Source organism: Sitodiplosis mosellana, unplaced genomic scaffold (genome assembly GCF_009176505.1).
Source record: "Sitodiplosis mosellana isolate CC-2019 unplaced genomic scaffold, AAFC_SMos_1.0 Smas_scaffold_1, whole genome shotgun sequence".
NCBI classification, from domain to species: Eukaryota; Metazoa; Arthropoda; class Insecta; order Diptera; family Cecidomyiidae; genus Sitodiplosis; species Sitodiplosis mosellana.
Window position 1 is genome coordinate 17,929,906 of NW_022595244.1, and position 22,751 is coordinate 17,952,656.

At 35.4% G+C, this 22,751-nt stretch overlaps 2 protein-coding genes across 7 annotated transcripts; both read right to left on the reverse strand.

Moving 5' to 3' along the window:
• Positions 1-907: 907 nt before the first annotated feature.
• On the reverse strand, positions 908-13,775 carry LOC129564901 (carboxypeptidase D). Its single transcript, XM_055439158.1, has 16 exons — positions 12,829-13,775; positions 12,450-12,600; positions 9,941-10,129; positions 9,796-9,836; positions 9,234-9,713; positions 9,074-9,168; positions 5,341-5,446; positions 5,107-5,275; positions 4,762-5,039; positions 4,594-4,633; positions 4,282-4,499; positions 3,702-4,166; positions 3,484-3,613; positions 2,264-3,417; positions 1,909-2,198; positions 908-1,837 (listed from the first exon to the last, which is right to left on the reverse strand). The coding sequence occupies exons 1-16, from the start codon at positions 13,131-13,133 to the stop codon at positions 1,719-1,721; spliced, it is 4,230 nt and encodes a 1,409-aa protein (XP_055295133.1). The 5' UTR covers positions 13,134-13,775; the 3' UTR covers positions 908-1,718.
• Positions 13,776-14,221: 446 nt separating this feature from the next.
• LOC129564967 (PDZ domain-containing protein 8) lies at positions 14,222-22,635 on the reverse strand. 6 transcript variants are annotated; one of them, XM_055439246.1, is made up of 11 exons: positions 21,309-21,827; positions 20,285-20,656; positions 19,519-20,166; positions 19,024-19,419; positions 18,087-18,284; positions 17,800-17,992; positions 16,417-17,713; positions 16,222-16,347; positions 15,661-16,155; positions 15,254-15,488; positions 14,222-15,168 (listed from the first exon to the last, which is right to left on the reverse strand). In XM_055439246.1, exons 4-11 carry the CDS (start codon positions 19,192-19,194, stop codon positions 14,851-14,853), a joined length of 3,033 nt encoding a protein of 1,010 aa, XP_055295221.1. In that variant the 5' UTR covers positions 19,195-19,419; positions 19,519-20,166; positions 20,285-20,656; positions 21,309-21,827; the 3' UTR covers positions 14,222-14,850. The 6 variants fall into 6 exon arrangements, 5 of the variants coding, with proteins under 5 accessions (XP_055295221.1, XP_055295205.1, XP_055295212.1 ...); XM_055439230.1 differs by lacking the exons at positions 20,285-20,656; positions 21,309-21,827 and adding an exon at positions 22,295-22,635 and having other exon boundaries at positions 19,519-19,896; XM_055439237.1 differs by having other exon boundaries at positions 19,519-20,656; positions 21,309-22,099.
• Positions 22,636-22,751: the final 116 nt, after the last annotated feature.

A 22,751-nucleotide genomic window follows, 5' to 3' on the forward strand; every position in this document is an offset into this window, starting at 1 on the left:
ACTTCTTCATTCTGAAGGAATAAAATGAACAAATGCTTATAAAAGGAAATCAATGATTTTATTTGACTTTTTACAGTTTTTTTTTGTGTGTATGTGTGTGGGTGTGTGTATGTCTTGCATACAGCATTTAGAAATTCGATTAAATCACTAAATTTTTAAAATTTAACTTATGGAACTTCATAAAACACCATTCATCCAACAAATGGAATGTGAACTAAAAATTGTATGTTATAGCTTGTACATGATGTTTGTGTTCGTGTCCGTGTTCGTGTATGTGTTGAGTGTCTGTTTGTGGTCGCAAAACTCGCAAGTGGTTTATTCTCTTTCGCTTAAAATTCGTCGGCAATCCATCCGAAGGGTGAAATTATTTTATACATTTTCTTAATTAGATATCACATTTGGCGTTTTTTTTCTTTTTATTACAAAACGACGAGAACGTAATATAAAACTAAATTATATTTCGAGTTAGCGAGGTAGAAAAAGGGAGAACAAATTAACAAATAAAATAAATATACCAGAATTTTGTTCATTTTTGAACAAACAAAAAAACAGAGAACCAATGGAAATATCACTCAAGCGAATTATTCATTGGATGATTGGAGATTGACTTTTATGGTAAAATTTCATCGGACGGAAAATGGTCGACACAATGAGAATGTATTAATTATTTCGCTTAAGACTGAAATGCACCGATATGTTGTTCTTGTTGTTGTTTTCCTCATTTTACAATGGAGCTTCATTCGGCCTGAGGTTGTGTGAACTCGAGCCATATTCAGTGTTTATCGTAAGCAGTAGAATTCAAAATGTAACTGAAACAAGTGTTTTCCTTCTTTTCGTCGTTATCTTTTCTCTTTTGATTTTTTGTCGGTTTGTTTCAATGGTCTTCATAGTAGATAGAGTAATATTATGTGGTATTATTCAAAAGTGTGTTGGTTATATTTCTATGTATTTAGAATTTAGAAGTTTATGTGTTTTGTACTCTAGTTTTTTCTGTTTAGAATTGGGATTTGGGGAGAGGAAGCTATCGAAGTGTTTTCGTCGATGTGCATTAGCATCGACCACTGTGTATAACATGATATTATTTTTGTTTTTGGTCCTAAGTCTAATCCATTTTAAGTTTCAGCAATTTTCTTCTATACGGAATTCATCTAAATATATATATATGGTTTCAGCCACTAAATTCTGTGTTGACAAATCAACAAAAATACACTTTCAATAAATTTGATTTAAATTTTGGTTTCACAATTTATAGTTTATACTAGTCAAAATTTTTGTTGTTTGTTATTTCGGAAGGCCATTCAAATTCATTAAAATGTCATTTAGTAAAATAAACTAATATTTTGCGGTCGGAACATAACGGCAGCGTTACTTATTATGTCAATTTGTAACATCTAACATCACAACTACCGCAATCTATCTACATTTTTTAATTGTTTGTTTGAACAATTTACAAATTGTAAATTACAATAAAACTCCATTTCCACAAGCTCTAAATGTTTTTCTATGCTTCAACTGTAGTACTTAGTAGTTATCGATTGATCGATGAATGTACATGTATGTGGAATTATTCGCAGTCCTAGTTCGAATGCTAAATAAATTGTATCTGATTGTCTAGCATGTGGATGAAATTTTGGTTTCGAATATAAATGCCAATTTCAAATGCTTTAGCACAACCCCATTCTTCTTCTTCTTCTTCTTCTTCTTCTTTTTTAGTAGATTTAGTCATGGTATTCGTGTTTATTTGGATTGCTGACCATTATTATGTCTTCTTCCGAATCCATTTCGTCAGTCTCCATTATTGGCTCTCTATCGTCATCGTAGTATGGTTGTAATTTACCTACATTTTATTATAGAAATAACATTAATATTTTTCATTTCTGTTTTTCATTATTTAATATGTGAATGTACTTTTGATCGGTGTGCGGAATAGTTCCGTTTCATCAACATCCTCATCGTCGTCTTCAAAAAGTTTTCGTTGCTCAGGCTTTTGTGAGAGTAATGAGAAGCTATAATAATTCTTGTCCTTCCTCCGTTGCGAGCAGCATGTAATCATCAGAGCGATAAATCCAACGGTCAGAACTCCGATGCAGCCGAACACAAGGACGAAGGCTAGTCGTGGTAGTCCCATCACACTTTCGTCGATAGCCAAACGCAGCACGATTGGTACAGCAGATATGGTAGTATTCACCATGATTTTCCTACGAAAAAAGAATTAACAAAATTAAATTCAACTCTTAATTGAATATGCTTTGGGTTGACAAACCTAGTAGCACTTTCGTGACCATAGGCAACCACCCTAAGAGTGACCGTTCCGAATGGCGTTTCGGAAAGTTGAAATTTACCCATCCCATCACTCGTATTCATGATTTTCTCTTTTGAGTCAAGCAGATAAACTTGTGCCCCCTTGATCGGATGATTTCGTTCATCCAAAACCACACCCGACAATTTACCGCCGAGAATGGCTTTGACTTCAGCTTTTCCAATATTTTGAGCCATTGTTTGGTGATATTTAGCCGCTTTTTTCGCTGCGAGTAGAATATTTCCCAGATCAATTATTTGTCCTTCGGACAAGTTGATGGGTACCGTTTGGATTCCAGTTTCATTGTTATTGATTTGCAGATCATATTGGCCGGCTGGCAAAATGACCCGGAAATAGGCCATATTCTTTGTAACTGGTATCGTTAAACCGGTGCCTACAACCGTTATGATCGATTGCCTAAGCGGAGCACCTTGAACATCTCGGATCGATCCTTTGACACCTGTTTCGGTTAGCTTCAAGAAATTGAGAGCTTTGTGTATGGTGTGCCGCCAAATATCCGCTATCGTCTTGTGCGGTGGCATTTTGCAGCAGCTCACTTGAATCGAGTACAATGGAAGTTTGTAGGAACTCAGAAGGAACTGTGTGATTTTCTGTAATGTTGATGTCTGATGAATGCGAAGCGGATTGAGTGCACATTCTTGGTATGTTTCTCTTAGTCGGAATTCGGCCATTTTAATCGCTGATTTCGCAAATATAGAGTTGGGATCGTCTGTGCGTGGACTTTGAATTTCAAAACCGCCAGCCGAAAATGTCATCGCCAGATCGAATCGATTTGATTCCAACATATTCAAAAATGCCGATTTCTTCTTGTTAAACTCCGGACTTAGGAGGCGATCAGCAAATTCTTCACGGATAATTGGATCGCATACACTTGTGTTGCTTGAATACTGACCGAGAATAAATTCAAAACTGTCGGTGAATGGAACAAAGTGCAACACTGAATTGCTTAGCAAACGAATATATGGCGGCTCCTGTATTTTATAACCTTCAATGACGTGTCGCGCCAAATTTAGAGTCAATTCTCGTCCAAGGGGTGAAGTATCAAAAAATGAGCCCAGAACCAAAATGTGCAGCTTTGTCTCTTCCGGGGAACCGATCTGGAAAATGGGAATATTTCGTTAGAAAAACCACTTTTCTTCGTGTTGGGCGAACAATGTTCTTACATCTGCTGTTACAGTTAACGATGGAAATGACATGGATATCTCATTTTCGTTGGCTTCGAACTTGGCAATCGTTATGTGTTTGCTCTCGATTTCTGCAAATCTTCGCTTGATTTGTTCGTCAGTGTGATAACTAGAATCAGAAGTCAATGAGTTAACAATTTTTTTTATGTCAACAAGATGTCCTAAGTTTGACAAAAGACATTTTTAAAGCGTCTTACTTTGTATTGATGATATTATCCATAATTCTGTAGTCGTATGCGGACGACCAATGTTGTGGATCATCATGCATGAGGCTCACATCGTATCGCAGCACTTTATCTTGTTCAGTAATCACAATTTCTTCTGAATGAGATTCAAAACCTTCAGCTTCGATAGTGATATTGTATCGGCCTGGTAGTAGTAATCTCCAGAATTCACCCGTTTTCCATGTATATGAGACGTGTGTATTGTTATTTATTATGATGGCAGCATTTTCGATCGGTTTTCCAATCGAACTCTTAACATATCCGAATACACCTTGATGTACTTGTTCAATGTATTGAATAAGAGCCTCCTGATTGTCGTCCCAATAATCTCGTAGATCTCTTTCCATTGGATATTTCGTGCAACCAACTTCCAACGTGATTTCAAATACATCAGCAAAAACGTAATTCCAATCTTGCATTCCACCTGTTACACTGTACCTGTACCAAGAAAAAATAATAAAAAATTTATATGAAATATAATTTCAGGGTTCAGGAAAAAAAAGGCCCCGTATATTATGTATATGAAAATGTACGGTGACAAATTTAAAATTACCAAGCAGCTCCATTGGTGATGCCATTTTCAAATTTCTCGTTAAACATTGGACACTTTGGCGCTAAATGCATGGATTTATGGGCATTCGAGTATACCCTAGCCAGATGTTCAAACAACAAATTATCTGGTGTCAAATTTGGTACGGTTCGTTCATTGTGTCCCGGTTGAAAATCTTTGACCGAATCATCGTAGGGTATATTAGCTACCAATGATCCTCCCTTTTTGGATATTAATTTATGGGAATACAAGTTTTATGAATGAAAAGTCATTTCCATTATTCCGATAATAGTTCATAGATTATCGACTACTTACATGCAAGTTGGCAGACAAAACGAATGGCAGCGATTTCGTCCTGTGAAAACGAAGAAAAAAAAAACAATATTAGAAATCTCAAAATGTTGCCGTTTAAAAATGAAATGTTATAAAAATGTGTTGGAAGAAAACATTTCGTTTTAGATTTGGGTGTGTGATGTGACTTACCATTCCATTATTGCTAGTGTTTCCGGTTGTGTATTTCGATTGAATTCATTCGTTCCATACTGGTCCGGGAAATTTCTGTTCAAATCGATATTATTTGTATTTTTCCGACCGACCGATGATCTCGCATCGCCCTCCACAGATAGTTCATAGCCATCTGGATTCATGCTGGGCAGCAAATGAATACGTGTCGTCTCAATCAAATTTGTGATTCGATTATCAATTTTATAGTTCTCGCATAAATATTTTGCTAGCAAAAGCAGTAGCTCGCGACCAACAACCTGAGATTGAAAGAGAAAAAAAAGATTAACCTTTTGTTCATTTTCTGTGTATCCTCACGTGATTAACCTCGTTTCCGTGCATATTCGCCACATATTTAAACTCTGGAATTCCGAAACGATGTTCGCCGGGATATTTGGCTACTTCAAGCACATACAGCTTACGACCCTGAACACTTTTACCGATTGAATAGAGCCGCGTTATGTTTGGATACTTATTTGCCAAATCATGCAAAACTCTGAAAATTGAAGCGAACAAAAATTAAATCACATTTACATTCGAAGCTTATATGCAAACGATTACCTTTCCATTTTTTCATAATTATGGTGTTTGAATTCAACGGGTAAAATAAATCCATGCTCATGCTCTCCCGTGTTTGAGCGTATTGTCTTTGGGTGCAAATAATTTCCTTAAATAAAAAAATAAACAAACAAATAAATAAAATGTGTTACGTAAAAACCATTTAAGACAAAGAAAAAACAGTGACTGCAACAGTTTATTTAGAGTGTGAAAAGGCATGTTTTTCATATCTCGTACCAATCAATTTAAACAGTTTACATTTATTTACATTCATTGACATATATTTTCTTGCAAAAAAAAAAATGGATCAAATAGAAAATTATCCATTGCTGAACAAAAGTGACGCTTTCGAAAAATTAATTTGCGAAAAAATATTGACTCGTGACAAAATTCACACAAATGCGAATTAGAGCATGCAAATTACAACATTGAATACATTAAATAATGATAAAATATTCATATGGCATATCCATTGGTTAGTTTTGTGCCAAACAGATTACATACGTCTTTTTTTTTATACATACAAAGCGTAGCAACAACATGAAATACGTTAATTGAATATGCATACAGAATGATCTTACGATTTACGTGAGTTTAGTTCATCTTTATCACCCGCAATATATTGATTTTGAGAATAGAGTAATTTCAATAAAACAAATGTGAGTGGTTTTTGGGATTTCTATTTATTTTTCTCTGATATATTGTACCATTTGTGCTGAACCAGATTTCAATATAAGAACCAATTTTACTGTGAAATATTAAATGTTAATCCGTGAAATGATTTCGAACCATCGAATTTATATCAAATTATCCAGTTTAAGAGACTCTTCGAGAAAATTCTTCATGATCAGAAATTTGATGATTCGAAATTCTAGTTCAATCAAACAGCTTTTTTGTTTGTTTTTCTTTTTAGAATAATTGCAGTTTTGAGCTTAACAATCGAATGCCATCAGTTATTATGTATACAATAAAAATGTTTGAATTAGGTTATAGATTGACATCAAATTTAAATAAATTTATTCGAAATGTTTTAATTTAGATCATTGATTTAAGATTTGATTTGACATTTAAACAAGTCAGAGTTTCGGGGAAGAAATATGCTAAGCGCCATCTTTGACTCGGCATGATTCGGAAAATTATTATATTATAAAATGTTGTAATAAAAAAAGATTGTTCAAAGTTTGACTTATATGTCTTCAAATCAAATTAGAAATCACTGATTTTATGTACTTTTTTTTTAATATCAAATCTGCAAACTTTAGTTATATAAAATAATTTTATTATTTCTGGTTATTTTATAATTTTTCTTTCAATTTTGGAATTTCCATATATCAAATCACTGCAAAGATAGTGTCATTTTGAATGTAAACTTTAACTGTTGTTGAATATTACAGTTTTTTTTTCAGAAAAAAAATTGTTGAATTTCTGTGTTTTAATTGTCAACATGATGACAAATAATTTTTTATTTGATCCATTTTGTCAGTTGATTCAAGGAAAGAATTCTGTTCGATTTATCAAATTTTCGATATTTGCCATTTTCTCATTCTGTTGGTATATATACAATTATTATTTTTAGTATAGAGTAGATCTGTATTGGGCGATCTGTTTGCCAAATTAATGCAAAAGATTTTTTGCTGGTGGTTATATGTTTCAAATATTTAACAAAAATAAAATTGTGCAAATTTTAAAAGAATAACTTTTGTAATGTTAACATAATTCATGAAGTAACATTTTGGGATGGATTCCGTAAGAATCATTCAATCGCATTTTTCTTTTTTTCAATGAAAGGAGACTCATCGTTTCGACTAGAGTCATGGTACTCTGAGAGAACGAAGGAAAGAAACATTCCGACCATACAAAAATGTTGTCAATAAATTTTGTAAACCTAATTTGTTAATAATTTAACATGTGTGTGTGGTTGTGTTCAATATTCCAACCATAGGTTGGATTATTTCCTTCCTACCTTCCCTCCCTCCGTATAGTATGATTATTTATCGGGGCTTTGTGTTTTATAATATTGTATTTTTTTATTACAAAATCTATTGCCAAAAATTCATTGTTAATATATTGTGGGTTGTATTAATTGTTGTTTTAACCCCAAAATCTACAAATTATATACAATTGTTTATGCCTGACATTTTCATTTTCGAAAATCCTTCTGAGAAGTGAAAAACCTAAGCCCAAATGAACCCTGCATTTTGGTCTATAGCTTATAATTGAAAATAAACTTCAAACGAAAATGAAAATGCAAAAAAGAGAGAAAAATAATGATAGACTAAAGCTAGAGCAGTCAAAAATGGAATGCCCAACCCAAAGTTTGAATTGTAAAAAATAAGTACATTGGAATTACAGTCATCACAATGAGTAATTGAAGTGGTGAATTTTGCGTCGCTGAATTAAATCCTGTAGAGTTGTTCATGATGGATTGGAAATAAAGAAATCTGTGTTAAAAGAGTTGTCTTGCTTGCATTCTTATTATGGTCTTATAGTGAGATTTAAATTTAATAGAAAAGCGATGCCATGGAAAAAGAGCTTTAAAACTGATACAGCATTTAATAATAAGCCATGAGATCAGCAGCAAGTTGGATAACCACACCATGCGATAGCAATCTAATTACGTATGCTTTCACCACAAAACACAAATATAGAACTTAATTCAATATGAAAAGCGCGACGGATACAGTCTATGTGGATGGAAAAAAATGTGTATTGTTCATTAACGTCTCTATGCATTAACGCGTGCTGTTCTTATTTCAATGGCGGTTTATTCACGTGGGACTATTATCGCGTATCTAATTGAATCGGTAACATGGTTAAATGGAGTAATTGAAGACTGTGTAAAAATACGCCTGCTTCATTAATATAGTTTTAAATTCAATGCCATTTGCAACGCATTTAAAAATGAAGCGATATAGATACGGACGTACAGCAGCATGATCCTTTGGAAAATCCATTGAATCGACGGTAACTTTCCATGAAATCATAACGAAATGCACAAAACTATTGGTAAAATGTATGCTACAACTTGTAAAATATTTTTGTTTTGACTCGCAAATGTTTGTGAAATAAATCAGCATTCATCACTTTTTCGGTGTAAGAGATTCTTCGTAGTGACTTTTTTTTTATTATCGAGAAATTTACATCAATAAAAAACGGTTTGAAGAAGTGCTTGTTGAACTTTGACATTTCAAATCGTAGACTTTGATCCATTATACTTATTGTTTTTATGGCAGACGAATATGATTCAATCATATTTTCTACTTTGGTAATCCTTCGTTAATCTGCTTCCAGTTCACTTCTTGCCAAATGCTATCCATCAAAATTGTTAGTAAAAAAACCACTTGAATTAAACACAGTTTAGGCGACCAAAATACAAAATGAAAAATGAAATTAAAACAATGAAAACGAAAACAAATTGTAATGAAAAAATCGAATTTAAAGTATAAGAATATTTGTAAAATTTCCCCAAAAATAAACCATTTCTATAACAATAATTTGTTCGTATGCTTTCAGTTCAAAAGAGAATGATATTGTGTCAGTAAATTTGCTTTGAATTGATTAGTGTGATAGGCAGTTAACGCTTAGTCAAATGCAAATTTTGGCGTTAAATCGAAAACTAAAAAAGAAAGATCAAGAAAGAAAAAAAAACCAAAAAGAAAAGTTCCATTTCAATACATTCAACAGTTAACATAAGTAGTCTTGTCAATAAAACAGATTTGTATTCGTTAATAAATACCTTCGATAGCCGCTGGTGCTGGTGACATGCTAAAGTTCAGTATGGTTGGTTGATGATCAACCACGGTGACTTGCTGAATCGAGCTGGGCTCATAGCTGCGAAAAAAAGAAAGTTTAGTTCGTTTAGCCTTTAGCACCGCAAGCACTCCAAATGGACTTACCCAAAGCCGACCACTTGAACGTTATAAGTTCCTGGTAGAAGCAAGCGCCAAAATTCGCCACGTCTAGTTGTACGAACTGGTTTCGTTTCCAAACCTTCGACCAGAACTTCCATGTCTGTCAAAGGATAGCCATTGTGATCGGTAACAATACCTTTGATCCCTTGGTGAATCATTTTTATGTATTCGATCAAGCTACGCTTGTTCTTTGCCCATTCACTTGGCAATTCGGATGCGTTGGGAAATTTACAGCATGACAACTCCAATGTGAGATCAAAACAATTCGAATTGACGTAGTTAAAATCTTGCATGCCACCGTTGAGCTCATACCAGTGAGCGCCATTCGTAATACCGTCTGGGAAAACTTCCTCACAATTGTGTCCAGTTCGCATGGTTGGATGATTTTTCGAATAGACCAAAGCCAAAGTGCGGAACATTGCATCATCGGGCGTTGGACTGTCATTGCAGCACTCGTTATGATGACTGTTCGAAATGGAACATCAACAGAGTAAATACGGATAGATAACAAAAGGTGAGCAAACGTAACAATGAGTAAAATAATTACATTGAGTTATCGTATGGGTAACTTGCTACTACTGCTCCTCCCTTTGTCCCCGTAAATCATCACACAGATAAAAAAGAAAAAGAAAAAAAATTCATTAATTAAAAAAATAAGTCGAAAGATATATTCAATCACTCCAATTGCTTACATGCAGATTAGCCGACAAAACGAATGGCAAAGAAACGATCCACTTCATCATCGCCACTGTTTCGGGTTGGTTCTGCTTAAGACGCTGGACCAATGATGACTCGAAACGATCTGGAAAATCACGGTTCAGGTCAACATTTAGCGCGTTGCCACGGCCAACATATCTTTCGCGCGATTCACATAATCCTTCCTGAAAAAATCCCAATAAGAAACCTTTTAAAATTCAGCATAAAATTATATTTAGTGCTATCTCGAATGGATTGTAACATCCATTTTGTTGAGAGGGATGAGATATTAGCGTCATATGCCGATGTGATGTTCTGCGTAGGTGTGTCAAAGGAATGACGCATTAAACACCACTCTCTGCGAATGGCTATAAAATTAACTCTGTGCTAACAGATGCTTCTCAATTATATAAAGTCAAATCAAATCTTATTCATTGAGAAAACAATTTTCTTGCTGCAACCACGAAGCATTTGTATAATCCATAATCTGTTGCAATCAAAACTCTGTTTTCATTCATTAGCTAATGGAGGTTTATCTTCATTTTAGTGCTTTTCTTATAGATAGAGAAGTGAATTGAGGCTGGAAGTCGTTTCGTCATATCACACCTATTTATACCACATTCGACACGAGAACCTTGTATTTGCAATGATCGGCATCATTGAGTTACACACCAATGATAGTTTAAATTATTTTTCATTTTTGTGGATGCTTAGGAACACCAATCCATTAAATTCAATTCACTGAGCTGTAAGCGAATCTTGTGGAATGGAATATGAATTGAACAATAAGTATAATGTAAATTGTAAACAATCTGTGAATAAAATTGTGATAAGAAGTTGCATCTTAATTATCTAGTCACAGTGATCTGCTCCAAAATCGAGAGGATTGGCGGTTGACTTGATAATCGGGTTGGGAAATGCAAGAAAAATGTAAAGACACTGAAACAAAAATTGAACAACAATTTTTTATTGATTGCCGTATGACAAAAATTTATTCAATAAAGAAAAAAAATTCATTTGAAGGAAGTTCAATCGCATATAATTAAAATATCCTCACAACAATCGTAAGCCACGAAGAGCTCTCTTGAATAAGTGATAAGCAGAGAAAGGTTTGTATACCGTTTTACTCATATATGAACACATGACGCACTGATATCGTTCAATGCCGGACTTTCTGCTTTTATTCACTCATTCATTCGTTGTTTACCCATCAACGCGCGAATCATTCATATTTTTGTACGCAAATTCAAAAAATTTCCCATTTGAAAGAAATGGCAACAAACAATAGTTATTACGGCCTTAAGTAGTTGAACGCCATTTGAATACCGACTGCCAGCTGTGCACACAACAATAGGCTACCTTCATTTTATATTGCCACTTTGAAAACACTCGCTACTGTTGTGCATTTTTTGGAATGAAATAAGTACATGTAAATATTTTGAAATTGAAACAGCACCGCAGAGAAAAATAAACACTCTTTTTATAAAAATTATATCTTTGATATGGAATCGATTTTATGTCGAATAAAATTCCCATTTAGCTTAATAAACATCGACAATTGATTTGCATTTCAATCAATTTTCTGACGCTCATAAAATGTTTTCATTTGGTTCAATATTACAAACTGATGAAATATATACAACCGTTCATAGACATAGTCATCAAATGAGAAAGTAGCGAATGTTTAATGTAGAACATTATGTTGCGTATAATTGAATCCCACACATGTGTATATAATATGTATAATCAATACAAGCACGTTGATGCACATACGTTGGCCAGTCGTGATGGATTTGCGTGCTATATCTGACGAAAACATATGCAAACATCGAACGAAATGAACTGTTTTGGACGTAATATGCTTAAAAAATTCAAGCATCTTTTACCGAATACAGAGTAACAAAAAAAAAATGTTTCCATTACACTTGCAACAAAATGAGCAAGATTGGGCAGTTCAATAAACTTGAATTGTTGTTTGATATGAACACGAATTCATTGAAGTGTGAAACGAAAGCAGGACATATGGAGAAAAAACATATTGATTGGAATTGATGAGATTTTCTGTATGGAATAAAACTTGTTTTGACGTTGGCAACGAATACCCGTTTGATAAACTTAAAGCGATAAAATATTTTCAAGGACTTTGCACGAATGAGTGCAGTCTACGTTGGCGCGCTGTCGATTCTACGAGTAGGAGAAATTTAAATTCACGGAACAACACACAAATATCAGAGATAGCATATTGTAAATACGTTTGCTTTGCTTTACACCAATATCAATCTAATAAAAGGTGTTAATCATTAAATCATGTAGTTTTTATCCAACACAAAAATTATCTAAATCGCTCGGTCTATTGCGTACAGACGTAATACATACATACACAGCGGCAAATGAACTACAATTGGATAACGAGCAGCAGTACCACGAAGTGTGTGTGTGATGATACAACCAAAAAAAAATCTATAATTTACGTGGGCGCAAAATACATTCGGAATTGATACGAACCTTTGACCGATTGAAGCCATCTGGATTCATCGAAGGCATTAAAAATATGTCGGTGCTGTCCACCAGATTCGTGATTTCCGGCAAAATATGATAATTGTCCAGTAAATATTGTGCCAAATAGATGAGCATTTCACGTCCAACCGTCTCATCACTAGAAACATGTCGGAAAAAGTGAACTTTGTTAGTGTTGATTTATAAATCAAAACTGATAACATATTTCCGAAGAAAAAAAAATAACACTTCATTTCGGGTTCAATGTCATTTTTAGTTTCACGATATTACAATCAACATGTACTAAATCACTGTCAATAACGGTACTCGAAGCCATTTTGGACAAATTTTTTTTTAATAAAATGTAAACTGTAACATTCCATCATACCCATGCATGTTTGCCACATATTTGAACATTGGCTTGAGTAAATCACGACGCCCAACATTGCTGCTGATTTCAATAACTGCTAAATCGCGTCCTTCTATCGAACTGCCAATTGAATGAACCTTCGCAAGCGTTGGATACTTTTTCGCTAAATGCGCCATAAAGTCCAGCATTTCTTCTTCGCTGTGGTAATGTGGTTGCTCGTTGAGAAAATCTTGTTTTTCGGGTGTCGTAAATGACAGCACCAAATTGCATGACAGCAACACAGCCAGACCAATCAAAAATAATTTAAAAGCGCTTAACCCCATGTTGTTGGAACAGAAAATAACAACGCATATATTTATGTGTATAACTCAAATCAGGAATGAAATCGTTTGGAACAATTTGTTTCTTTCTTCGTAGCACAAAAATTCGCACAGAAAAAAAAAATTGGCAAGAAAATGCAAAAACAAAAAACCTAATATTCTAACACAAAATAAATGGACTCAATTGCGTTTTGTATGTGAAAATTTAACCACTTAGAACACAAACTGGGGCAACTAATTTGATAACAATTCCACTTATGCTTCGTGTTATGCCTCTTGTTCGATGAATCGATGGATGGATGAAAAAAAATGGTGCAGAGAAATTCCCTTCTTCGGCGTATGTGATTCAAAAAACAAAATTGTCTTTGCACGATGAAATTGTGCGACGGGTTTTGTTCGTGGAATACGAAAATATTAAACCAAAAAGAAAATGCTTCGTATTTTTCGTCTTTATTTTCACTGTGTGTCTGTAATTTTCCCCGATTGTTTGAAGAGAAAAAAAGACGACGTGACGTCTCTTGTGAGCTCTCCTTCGCAATTACTTTTACTATTTGACAAACCTGAACGTCAATACTACTGCTTATTAGAATGTATGAACATTTTAGAAAGCAGCCATATCGCTGTGTGTGTGCGTCGGTAGGTTATGTACTAGCGCCATGCTCGTCATAAAATCACTACACTTTTGTGTTGGTGTATGCGTGTATTTGTGACGTCAATATCTTCATGTTGTGTCAAATACGAAGTTATATGTTTAACTTCGGTTACCTTTGAACATGGTCTTTTGTAACATATATGGATATTCAGGTTTGATTTCAATTGTTTGAAATGTAAAACAGTTTAATTTAGATGTTTTCTTTGTCTCGCTTCGCCGTTTCGATGACTGGAGATAAATAAAGCTGCATTTTTTTTTTTGTTCGTTCAAAAACGATAGGAAACTATACTGCTGGCTCCAAGTGGTGCCATCTCGATGTCACGTTTTTGAACATCAAATAAAAAGTTCGAAGTAGCGCAATTTTCAAAATGCAATTATACACGATTTTTGCACTCAACATTCGTTTGAACACACTTCATTTTCAATTAAAATACTCGCATTTTTGGAGTGAAATTTCATAAATTGGAAGTTTTATTAAATGTTATCTTCTTTTTTTTCACAAATAAAATAAAAAATAATGTGCAAAACGTGCGTTGTACTTGTACAATAAAATATAAACCTCGTATTTAAACTCGTTTGAGAATGAAAACAATAAAAACATACTTTAAAAAAACCCAAAGGTGCGTCTTTACAATCACATCAACCAAATTGAATAGTTGCTATTAGCAGCCTGCTAATTTATATATATATATTCTATTATTTAGACCTTTACTTTTCGCCATTTACGAAGCACTTTCATCTAATTCCATTTCCTAATTACGTTTCAATTTCGATAGATATAATACTGGATTGAATAATGTGTATTTCATATAGAAAAAAAAATCGAATCCCAAAACCGAATGAATAACATTCATTTATATATTTAGAGCCATTTTATTATTATCTCTACAAGCACCTACAAAATCTACCGAATATATCGATACCTCTCTCTCTCTCTTCCTCTTTAAAATTGATCGTTTTGATGGGCTTTGCCACAAAATCTTATTATCTCTTGCGGCATAATAACTGGCGCATATATGTAAAACATCACAACACATTTCTATAAAATTATTGCAATTCGCTGGAATGTTATTGATTGGCAACACCTTGGGCATATTGCAAACCAGTGCAAAGATGCAGCATAATCACACTCAATGCTTGTACACGCTCTTCGGATTGTCCAACCAAAAACGCTTTACCAGCCAATTCATGTTCACTTTCTTTCATTTTCCTAGGTGTCGATTCAGCACTGCTGCTACGTCTGCTGCGGTAATCGGTGGTTAGTGTGCTACTTGCATTGCCAGCTCCAACATTTTTGTTATCAGATATCAAAGCGGTCGCTTCACACGACACTAAATTAGCGTGCGCTTTCGTTTCACTGTCCAATGCTAATTTTAGTTTCGATAACTACAGGCCACCCCCCCAGGAAACGGAAGAGAAAACAAGAAAATTAGAATTTAAATCGAAAAAAGCATATTTTAGTATTACTCACGAGATTGTTTATCACTTGAACACGTTCGTTCGGTTCCAATTCAACGAACAATGTTCGGCTTGCCGTTTTGGCCAAGGCCATCATTTCATCTGGACCGCCCCAACCGCCGATCAGCGGTTCAGTTAGCGAAACGATTTGTTCACGTGTTATATCGTTTATGTGGTTCGGTAGTTGGTCCAATTTCTGTATGACGACCACAAAAGGATTTGTGCTTTGATTAACAAGAGATTGTTTTCTAGTCATCATTTGGAATTAGGATGAAGAAAAAGAAAAAGAATGTTATACCATCAAGAATAAGCGGCCAATTAGCAAATCATTTCGGTTTTGTTTAGTTAGATTGAAGAAATTGAGCATCAGCATTTGGTTGGCAACGTAAAAGAAACAAATTACGAAATTGGCAAAATTACCGTGGAGTGTGCTGTGGGCTTGGCGGTAAACTGCGTGTACCTTGATTCAGAGACGATACAATCGCTGGTATTGCTAAATTGTTGGCTGAATTCACACGTTTGATTCCTTGTGATATCATTTCGCTGAAGCTTTGCCGATGCTGGTCTAACTTTAGCTTTGGCTCTTCGATCTCTTCAAAATCATCGATTTCACCTTCGCCATCCGCATCGGTCACTTTGAACTCCACCGATGAGGCGTGCAAAGAGCTTTGCTGCAATGCAGCCGATGCATCGACTGGGCCGCAGATTGTTGATTGCTGACACTTCGTTATGCACTTTTTGTGGCAATTCATTAGGCAATCACGACACTGAACACCGTCTTTCAGCCAAATTTTACGGCCACAAAAATCACACTGCGTTGTGGATTGGAAATGCTTTCGCTCAAAATTATGCTGACGTGAAACACTCGCATCAACTTTTTCCTCCGTCGTCAGTTTTTCGGCACTTGAGGATAATCTGAAAGAAACGATAAAATAAAAATGGTTAACAGATTCACACATGGATAAGTTAGGACAAACTTACTTCATGGGTTTGGTTTTCTTAATTGAATCAGTATTCGCGGCACCAGTCCAAGAGAACGATATCAAAACATCGCCGAAACAGAGATTCGGATCGAACCCGGACAGCGATGAAAGTGGATGGCTCATCCTGAAACAGGAAAAAAAAGAGACTAGTTTAATGTGGAACAAAGAATAAACAATGATAAAAACAACTCACAAATCAGGTATTTCGGGTGGGTTTAATTTGTATTGTTTGATGAAATGGGCCAACGTTGAATCGCTGCATTCGTAGAGAACATTTTGAATGGGAATATTTAAATATCCAAGTAGAATGGTTTCATCATTGCACCGTCCCAGAACATTTAAATTTAGGTATTGTGATTTTTGGCTTAGTTTGAATTGACATAAATCGTTCATGCTAATGAAACTATTCACTGCACACTCAATTGTCGAATGCATTTCGAAATCATTTTCATTTCCTTCCGATGTTTCCGGTTCACTGCCGTCCCTATCGCCGACAGTGTCACTTTTCGCTTTTGGATTTACTTTAATTGGAGTCGAACACTTCACGGTGTCATCCGATGTTTTTGTGTCGGCATTGCTACGATTGATGCCCCTGTAACGCAATTTAGTCGCAATATCCTCTTTGCTCTTTATCGGTGAATTGGTGGGCGTATTAGATCGACTGGAGTCTGTTGATAATCTATCAATGGAGCTTTGGCGCACATTTTTCGATATTTGCACTGTGTCTGCCGTTTTAGAGAAGCTAATGTTAATATCATTGATCACTTCGTACGACTCTTCGTCCGTATCACCGACCGCAAATGAGTTCATATCACTTTTTATTACTCCGGCCACGATTCGTTCGATTCGCAGAATAAACACCGGCCGATTCAAACTCTTCACAATTTTTGTGATTTGATTGATATTGTTTATCTTTTTGCCTTCAATTGAAACGAGCATATCACCTTTGCACAGTTGTGCCTTCATTGCCGGTGTATTCGGAATGATTGCATCAATCAGAACGGTTTGTTCGATTTGTTTGAAAATGATTCCGATCTGCTGATTCTTGGCCTTATGAATTTCAATGTCGAATGTGCAGAGAACATTTCGATCGTCGTATTGTGAAGCGGTCACAAATGGAATGGTTGCCATGATTAATGTGCAATATACTTGATTCACGTGACAGGGCAGCGATATTCTTGTTAGTTCGGCCACATTTACATCTAGCGTACCATCAAATTGAATTTCAGATAGATCAATATCGTCGTCCAGAGTTGCATTGAAGAATGGTTTGTATCGCAGTTTATAATTAGGCAATGTGTGCTTGCGACGAATGGCCTTTCGAATTTGATTGGAAATTAAACTAGTCACGTTCGATTGAGACATTAGACGCCCTTGAAACTCAGTCTTGATGTCAAGTTCAATGACAGGGTCACCCATAAAACAAAGCGACCAATGTGTATACGGTTTCCTTGTAAAATGCAACCGAGCCAATCCAGACACATGGTTCACTGTGAAAAGTGTGAAAAGAAAATCATCTCATAAAATTTCATTCATTTGATTAGCCAAAGTGCAGTGCAGTGCAGCCATCTCATACCTTTAATGGATAGAAAACCCTTTTTGCCGAGCACCATATCCGCGTCAATTGACAAATGGAAGTTGCCGCGATAGTCTAAATCGAGTAAAAGTTCAACGTTTTCCAGATGGCCTTCGGTGTCGTGCAAGTCTGCATTTAGTACTTTAATATTTCGGATTTCCGGAAATTGTGCGCCCAAGTCCAAGTCACGAATCTGCCATATGAAACAAAGTGTCAACGTGTTGCGCTGATTTATGATCTATATATATAGCACAACATAAAGATAACCATTTCATTTGGTTACTTACGGAAAGTTTTTCAAACAATTTGCCAGTCGTAGTTTTAGTAATAAGTTCGTCCAATTCGAGTGACAATTTACGATGGAACCATTTACGAACTCGATTCGCATTTCGAAGTTCAAAGAACAGGAATTGAAATATTAAATTGAATGCAATGGTTGGATTACGATTTTCCAGTTCGGGCGAATGAATACTACCCAAAATTGCCTGTCAACCGAGAGAGAGAGAGGGAGAAAATCATTAGTGTCTGTGTGTATATATCGATCGAAGGCTTTGACAACAAAAAATATTGCTATGGACGCTTATTATTACACATAGAATCCATGAGAATGAGTCCCACACACTATACCAGTATACTTATGTCAATAAAATATTCAATAGCATTAAACGTGTGATTCATTCTCAGGTTCAAATGGCCTACAAAGCGGCCCATTCATCGTTTCTTCACGGTGTGTTTTTGTTTATTTAGCTACGCGTTTGGATTTGACATGGCACACGAAAAAGGGTAAGGTTGATAGTGAGTTGCGTTAAAACCTAAATATTCTACCCATTTGCTGTTTGCCGCTTGTGCGACATCAGTTCATTACCTGTCTTTTGTGATTTGCTGCACTACCAAAGTTTTGACATCGAAAACGTCAATAAATTAATACTTAAAAAGCCATAGAATGCCATATCGAATGTGTCGAACGCACAACACACGCACAATCGCTCTAGGTATAACTTATCGATTTATTTTGGTTGTTGTTCCATTTTCGCCAAAATTTATCTATATATTTTTAGGCATGGAGACGATATGACTGTGTGTGTTTACTGCTTGTGGGGAAGAGGGTTTAATGGCTCAAATTTTAACGAATGCGCCAGCTATTGCCAAAAATTCATTTGGCGTCACTTTGGTTCCGCCTGCCAACATAAATCATAGATGTTAATGCGTGTTTCGTGTACTTACGTCTGGCAACTGGTATCTCTCGTTCAGTGACCGATTTCGTTGCTGGGCATTTGGGTCATCGTCCGGCTGATTAAAATATTTGATGAAAATGTAGTATTGCACGAGGATCATAAGAACAGCTCCAATGACCAATGAGATCAAGCAAAATAAAAAAATGCTCGTCAAATCCATTACGCTGGCCGAAATGAGAAGAGAAAATTGGCTTATGGTGTAGAAATCTGCGATTGAAATTGACGAAAATCACACGCTCAAAGGATGCGACGTAGTCAATGGCGATGAGTCAAGTGGAAGCAGCCTCATTAGCAGTTAATCCGACCGCAAAACTGATTGCCACAAATCGAAAGTTGCACAAACACAAGAAGCGCCACAAATTTGCCAATTCTTGTGCTGCAAAAACTGTAAAACAAAATGAAACGGAAAATCCGGTTGTAAATTGAACGAGAAATTGTTTTGCACTAATGTACTTCACGGTAGTGATTTAGAATTTCACCATACTTTAAAATGACGTGGGTTTCAGCTTTATCTGATTTGTTATCTCCATTTTGAATAGTGCAACCAGCAAATAAATATTGATAACAAAATTTGGATTGTACTTTAAAACAGATTTTCAACAGCACAACGTACAAACAATATTTATGAGCATAAATCACAAACTAAAAGTGATTTTTGTCTGTCATTGAACGCTATTACACCAATGTTAGTTGTATGAATCTGAACTCCGACTGACTGTCACTTCGCTAGATGATGTTATGATTCGATACGGTAATTTTGCTTGCAATCTTGTCGGTGATTGTTTCTCTTGTGCTCTCTCTCACTCTCTCTCTCTCTCTCTCTCTCTTGTTTGCCAGCGGTAGGGGTTGCATTGATATGAAACTGGAGAGAAAAATCAATAGGGCACTCAATGCGCACGCGTCTCCTTTTTTCTTTCGTTCATTCAAGTGTCAATATTATATTACTCTTTGGACAGACTGCTTTTTCAACGTTTGCAATGATGTTTATGTTCGGTGTGTGCACGTAAAATGCAGACTTTAAGTCACTATATGATTTGAAGGGGAATGAGCTTTGAATGAAGCATTTAACAATGGTTTTTTTCTCCGCATTCTCCTTGCGATTCAAATTACCCTACATATGTGCGCCTCAATTCTGTTTACGAATGAGAAATGGAAATGTTTATTCAAACACAAACTTGTGTATGAAATAATTATGGGTACATGTAATGCTTGCACAGATTGCGGCACTTTCGCATCTTGCGTCTCATTACCGTTGGTCGCTTGATATTTTATGGTATGACAAAGTCGCCGAACATTTGTAAATATCCAATTACTGGCATAAGTTGTTTTATTGTGTCACTTGAAGCACTTGGCGCGACGCCTTTGTGCGTTTTCCAACATTGTTCTCGTACGTGAACTGTTTTGAAAATGCTTTTTTTTTGTTCGAGCGCGTATTTTTAGATGAACATTTTGCCGCTAGCGCATAGTTTAGTTTAATAGTTCAGGATTTGCGTCGAATGTGAAGAGGATACACAGTAAGAGTTCTTCGGACTTGACGAGATAAAAAAAAGTAAAAAATTCAAGATGCTCAACAAAAATCGTTGAACTAAACGACGTCAAGGGGTCAGTGCGTGTTGCGAACGCTAAAAATAGCCAGAAAAAAGAAGAATTATCACAGGGTGTATTCAACTTTTTTTCTGCTCCACTACTTAAAATGAATAACAAATGAACGATGATGAATGACATGATCTCAATTGATGTTTCAATTCAAAATTTTCGCCAAACCAAGCTTTTCACCTTGAATGAGAACAGCGGCAAGCTTATGAATTATTATTGGCATACAGTGACCATTAATTAATTGAGAAACCGAAAAAAAAGGGTAGTGATATGATAAAAAAGCAATGCGCACAAATGTGGAAAGTGAGTTTTTTTCGTTCTCTCTCGCTTGAATCATTTTGCGTCTCGAAACTTTTCCGTCGTCCATTGAAACGACGCACTTTTCTCGTTTTCTTTCTTCTCGAGAAATAGCGGTACTTGTCCTCTGTTTTTGTTTATGATCACAAAAACAGTGACAACAATTCTATCGCATCGACGCATATACGCAGATACAAAAAAAAAACATTCACACATTCTCACGGGAAAAATTGAATGAAACGAAAATAAATGGGATATTCAGGAGCACATGTAATACGTGTGCGACAAATTTGTCACATTGAAAAACGGATACAGCGCACAAATGAGTTATAAATTCACAAAAGTATTTCCGATGGAAATTATATATGCTGACTAACTTACTTTATGTGCTCGTGTGGTGCGGAAAGATAAACTCAGCTACGGAATTTTATAAAGTTTTTCTTACACAAAAACACTTATCACGTGGCTGAAAAGTATACGACTTTCTCGTTTTGCGCCGAAAATGTTTAGATCGTCTAAATGTGCAGAGAGGATAATTCTTTTAAACGACAAAACACACAAAGTGAAAGGACTTTGGACAGTTTTGTGTTGGCCTCAATGTGCAGCATCGCATCTGGATCTATTTTTAATTGTTCGCATGCGAAACCCCTTTGTGTATATAAATTGCGGCTGTATTTTTCCCGATTCTTCGGAATAACGGAATTTGGCGCAACGCAAAAATGTAAGAGAAAATTATGAACGACATTGCAGATATTTGGAAAACAGATGCTATTATTGGGTAAATAATATATATGAACCTTCCCGTTGAGAATATTTAAATATCAATGCAGTGAAGTCACAATGGAAAATTCATTGCCAATCAGCAAATTTACTGTGTTCACGAAAGCTGAAAATGAATTTTACACAAGAACGAATGTTTCGTTTGAACGACTGTTTCATGATCAAGTGAGGAACTAGAAATATTTTTTATCTACATGCTATGAGCAATTCAAATGATATTTTTTGTGATAAAATATTTTTTTTATATCCAGTTCAAGTTGGAGGGAAAGAATTTATCATTCTATCGCATGTTTTGCGAATCGCAAATAGCGATAAGAGTTTGTCGTGAGTCAAAACTTTCACTTAATTAAATCTGAATTGGTTGGCCATTGAATGCGATTCCAATTGCGAGTGAGCACCACTTAATTTTCATATTTGCGCAGAACTTTTGTAATTTTCATTTTCCACGAAAAATCAATGTTCAGAAACTTGCTACGTTAATGTTTCGAAACGTACAAACTTCTCCAATGCGATTCTATTTAGTTTATTTATGTGCACTAAAAAAAAGTTCGAGCGGAAAAAAATGTAAATATTCTCACAGTACTTACCTGATTTATGTTCAGAAGATCATTTTGATTGAATGCGATGTAAAATATCACTCACACACGGATCGATGCAATTGTTTATTTGCAACGTTGTTTCGACAGTGTTTACAAACAATATTCTAAAAAAAGAACTTTAATACAAGAAAAAGCAAATGATTTATATCGAAATTAGTTTTTGCGAAGACAATCGAGTGTGTTTCTTTGTCGTTGTTGTGGCACTCGCTCTCTTGTATTTTTTTTTCTCTTTTCCCAACAAAGAAAGTCAAAATGAGTTGAAAGCATCTGGATACTCTAGTACACACAATCAACATCAGTGCCATGGTTGTGTTGGGCTAGTAAATGAAGCATAAGTGATCATACATATGTGTATATATATAGATGTACCTGTATTTACGATACATCATACATGCATCTGTTGTAATGTGTCAAGTTTTGACATGTGCAAATGTCATTAGGGTCA